Consider the following 4,851-nt stretch of genomic DNA (forward strand, 5'->3'; position numbering starts at 1 on the left):
ATGTAAAGCTGTAACAAACGCGGTCTTTATCACGCCTTTAACAAGACATTTGACGCTATGTAAATCCAATTTCTTGTCCCGTGTTATTGTTGTTGTGGTTGTTATTATTATTATTATTATTATTATTATTATTATTAGTATTAGTATTAGTATTAGCATTAGCATTATCATTGTCATTGTCATTGTCATTGTCATTATCATTATCATTATCATTATTACTATTATTATTATTACTATTATTATTATTATTATTATTGTTATTATTATTATTATTATTATTAGTATTATTTCCATTCATTCAACCTCACATTCACGCCGATTTGTTTCATGTACTCCTTAAAATTGACTGACACGGCTCCAAGGGCCCCAATAACAACAGTTGGTATTTCTCTAACTTCTCAAGTTCCTCATCTTTCACCCTGTCATCACCTTGGATGGCAACATCAATTATGACAACCTCTCTCGCCTTCTTATATGTAAAGACAATGTCTGGTCTTCTTGCCTCGATTTTCCGATCACTTTGGACTGCGAAATCCCACAGTATCTTGAAGTTTTAACTTTCCACCACTCCTTCAGGCTAATGTTCATACCAGCTATTAGCTCTTTCCAATCCACATTTACCACAAATTTGCCAGTGAATATACCGCGCCATGTTATCGTGCCTTCCTTTATATTGTCTGCGCCAGCTTACCGCACTAACTCATCACACTGGCCACCGTTTCTCCCTTACTTCCGCACATTCTGCAGAAAGGGAATTCTGCTGTGTGATCAATATGAAATCTCATATAATTTGTTCTCACAGCTTTTTACTAGGGTCTACATATCAGGGCCTCAGTACATGCTTTTAATCTCCTTTTGCAATCCAATGCCAAGTTCTATCGCAGTCAATACCTTCCTTTTCTCTCACATACTGCCCATACATTCTTTTCTGCTTCCATTCATTCGCCTTCTTCATTCACTCTGTACTTCTTTGGGTCCATAGCCTCCGAGATGTTGACTACATTGCTATCTCCAACTTTCCTGAGTAATGCCTATTCACTATTTCTCACAAACCAGCTCAGTTTGTTTGTTCTCTTCTCTCCTCATGCAGCTCCCACAACTGATCAGGCCTCTTCCTCCCTTCTTTCTGGGTACGCATATTCTGACGTCACTTCTTGGATGTAGCTTCTTATACATTGTCAAGATTTTTCTAGACATCCTATTTCCTGAAGTTCCTCCTCATTCCATTTAATTGTTCCGGCTCCATACCTAATTAGCGACACAGCCCAAGTGTTTGCTGCTTTGACCTTGTTCTTACTGTTGAGCTGAGATTTCATGACAAGTTTCAACCGCCTTAAGTACTCTATTCGAAATATGTCTTTCATTTCCCTTTCTTTGTCCAGCTCTAGAATGCCAAGATATGATACCTCTAATCTGCGTCATCAACTTCCTTGTATCAACTTAATACTCTCACTTTTACACAACTTCCCCCGCTCCAGTCTTATCCCAAATTCCATTCCTACGTCTTGGCTAATCAACTGTACTGTCCATACAAGGCTTTCGATCTCTGCTTTAATCTTGCCATAGACCTTCAAGTCATCCATGAAGAACAAGTGATTTATTTTGACATCTTGTAAGGTATATCCAGCTTTGACATTTTGTAGGATCTTGGTCAAAGGCACCATGCAAAGAGCAAAGATAAGGAGGAACAAGCTGTCTCCTTGAAAGATATCCGGTCTTATATCAACTAAACCAAGTGTCTCTCCACAAGATGTCAGTTCTGTCTCCCAGTTTACCAAGGATTCCTGCAGAAAAGTTATTATATTTTCCGCTAACAGTGCCATTTTAATCTTTCAGTAATCCAGGAGTGATACACCATATCGACTTCGTCTCGGTCCATAAACACGCAAGAAAAGAACGAGGCCAATATCCAGCCATCTTGACCGAACAAGCTTGGTCAATAAAGGATTTATTATATGGGATAAAAATCCAAAAAATGATCTTTGATCTTGCGGGACCAGGCGAGAAAATCCGAGCGGGCAGTATAACTCCATCACAGCGCGATTTGGTTCATCTTGCTCCCTCCTGGAGCTAGCCATATATTAAGCTTTCTTATAGTCCACTCACTCCATAACCAAGTTCTTGTGCTTTCTTTTGCAATCAGCAAGGACCATCTCATCAATCAACAACCGATCTTTTGTGCCTCTGCTCTTTCTTGTACACCCTTTCTGTTCTACAGGCAAAGCATCGTTTTCTACATTATTATTATTATTATTATTATTATTATTATTATTATTATTATTATTATTATTATCATTATTTAACATCATGTTCTGGCTGTTGTCATTGCCGTCTTTTCTTCTGATAGGCGAGTCATAACAAATGACCAAAGGCTAACAGACTTGTCTCTTCTTCACATTTCCAACACTTTCCTCAAAATCCTTGCAGTTCCCAACAAAGCAGTTTTTTGAATTACTCCAACATTGAATGGTATCCCTAGCTTTTCAATCCACCTATCAAATCCTTTGGTGACACTTTCAAAGGCTCCTATCACTACAGGTACGACTTCTACCATTTTGAGTTTCCACAATCTTCCGATCTCTCTCTTCAAGTCCTGGTATTTTTCCACCTTTTGCCTTTCTTTTTCCCCTTTAATTATTATTATTATTATTATTATTATTATTATTGCCTCTAATTTTTGGTAAACGAAGCTATTTTGTGATTTTGTCGAAATTCATTTCGCTGAGATGTAGATAAAAGAGCACCTGCCTTCATATTTACTATCAGTCTTGTAAGCCAAATGGCTTAGGTAGTCTCATTGCCATGTAAAAACCTTTGAACCTTTTTTTTTTTGTATTGGGTCAAGACTGCAGCCTTTGCCTCAAATTTATCACCTATTGCATTTCTCTGAAAGGCCATACTCAAAGTAAAGTTAAATAATCAAGATTATTTATTTTTAGTAATAACGTCATTGTCAAGGAAACTTGAGGACAATTTTTGTCGCTCGTCTCGTATTCAAGCAATGTGGGCGCTAATTAACATAACACAAGGTTAACGGAAAAAAAAATACACAAATGCCATCGACACAAGTTGAGGATAAGACTTGTTCAATAAATGACATCTCATGCTCTAAAGTCACATTTATTTCTGCATTTCTCAGCCAAGGTCATAATCCTTTTTCCTGGATTTTTGAATCGAAAATACAACAACAACAACAACAACAAGCTAAAACAACGCGACTCAGTAAAATGAAAGAAGCTTAAGTGCTTCTTTGTTTTCTCATTTTATCATAAAAGAGCATCAGTATAACTAAGACGTCTGACACGTTTTAAGAAAAGATAAGTTTTAGAAACGAAAATTGTTCAGAATTGTTCAGTATAGTCCTAACAATTACATATCACAAAGATTCCCGATCTAATTAAGGCCGATGATTCTCAATCAATGACAATCAGCGAAGCTCAACACCGCGCTTTGTCTCCCCATTGTTTAAATTAAAGCGTCACAACCAAAAGTACATAACTCAAATCGCTGGGCAACAACAGATCTGCCGAACTACGACCCTCGCGGCTTTCCTAACTTGTTTCATTTTCCAGCAATAAAGAAGAGGGTTTAAAGAAGAATTAAGATAAATCAAAGTTACTGCTGATATCCAGAGGACATTGGTGCTTTCTCCACTCCACCGTGTCGTAATTGTTATGAACACCATAATTACAAATGGGAAGTAACAAGCTCCCAATGCCAACTGTACCCACGCTATATCAGACACTGTCTTCGTGTAAACTGCTATATTAAGGGGATTTCTGCTGCAAGGGGACTGCAAGGGGCCGTTGAAATTGGTTTCTTGAACCTGTCCGTGTTGTTTTCGGAGTGTCAGGAAAATCTTCGTGTAAGAGAGGAGCGATAAAAGAGCCCAAAGAACAATACAAACAACAACCTGAATCCAAGCGATTTGATAATTCCAGAAACTATGGGTCAATCCACAACAAACGCCCAAAAGGGAGGCGAAAAGGATGGCTGCCTTAACTCGCCGCAAGTTGACGACATGTTTGTATCTTAATCCCAACCTGAGAGCAAGAAGTCTGTCGACAGCAATGGTGGTTGCGATGAAGAACGAGACTGAACACAACGTATAACTTATTGCGGCTTGCCCTAAGTAAATGGAAGCAAAAAGCTTCATATTTATCTTCAAAACGGAGTCCAACACAAGTGGAATGAATAGTGGCTGTATAATGACACCAACGCAGAGATCAGTGACGGCCAGGCATTGAAACAACAGCTTTGTTGGCGGATGAACAGAAGAAACTTTGGGTAAAGCCATTAGGATCACACCATTGCCAAGAGATGCGGCGATGGCAAGAAAAATGTTAACACCAGCAAGAATCTTAGCTGTTTCTGTTGGTATTGTTGTTGACTGCTTCATGAGCAGGTAGTATGAATTGTCGGCATCATTTTGATTATCCATGTTGTGAGTATTTTAAGCGCAAGTAATTTTCTTTCAGTTTTTTTGTTCGTGGATAAGCAAAGCTGGAGTAATATTGACTCTCTTCTTTGAATCATCCCTGCCGGAAGGAATATTCGTGAACGTTTCATCACGCTTGTGTTTTGTTTTGTACGTCAGCTTCTGGACAAACAGCTTTGCTAATTGGTTTAGAGCCGTGGATTATCTGTCTTAGCATAGCAACATTGTCGTCATTGTGTCTCGTAATAATATATGTAAGCTTTCCTTTAAATTTCAACTGGGAAGGGATCGATCGTCAGAATACTACAGTAATTATCCGCAAAAAAAGTATTTTATTAGGGGCAGTCAACGACCTGTTCTCTTCAAATTAGTCAGGTTTCCACAAAAAAATACAAAATATTTATCTGTTCGGA

General features: G+C 38.2%; 2 protein-coding genes across 2 annotated transcripts; both read right to left on the reverse strand.

The window, feature by feature from the left end:
• Positions 1-1,178: 1,178 nt before the first annotated feature.
• LOC137988152 (uncharacterized) lies at positions 1,179-1,823 on the reverse strand. The gene is made up of 2 exons (XM_068834206.1): positions 1,454-1,823; positions 1,179-1,384 (listed from the first exon to the last, which is right to left on the reverse strand). The coding sequence occupies exons 1-2, from the start codon at positions 1,821-1,823 to the stop codon at positions 1,179-1,181; spliced, it is 576 nt and encodes a 191-aa protein (XP_068690307.1).
• A 1,676-nt stretch (positions 1,824-3,499) lies between these two features.
• LOC137988153 (adenosine receptor A3-like) lies at positions 3,500-4,441 on the reverse strand. Its single transcript, XM_068834207.1, has one exon. It carries the CDS (start codon positions 4,439-4,441, stop codon positions 3,500-3,502), a length of 942 nt encoding a protein of 313 aa, XP_068690308.1.
• Positions 4,442-4,851: the final 410 nt, after the last annotated feature.

The sequence above is a fragment of the Montipora foliosa genome, unplaced genomic scaffold (genome assembly GCF_036669935.1).
Source record: "Montipora foliosa isolate CH-2021 unplaced genomic scaffold, ASM3666993v2 scaffold_409, whole genome shotgun sequence".
Lineage (NCBI taxonomy): Eukaryota > Metazoa > Cnidaria > Anthozoa > Scleractinia > Acroporidae > Montipora > Montipora foliosa.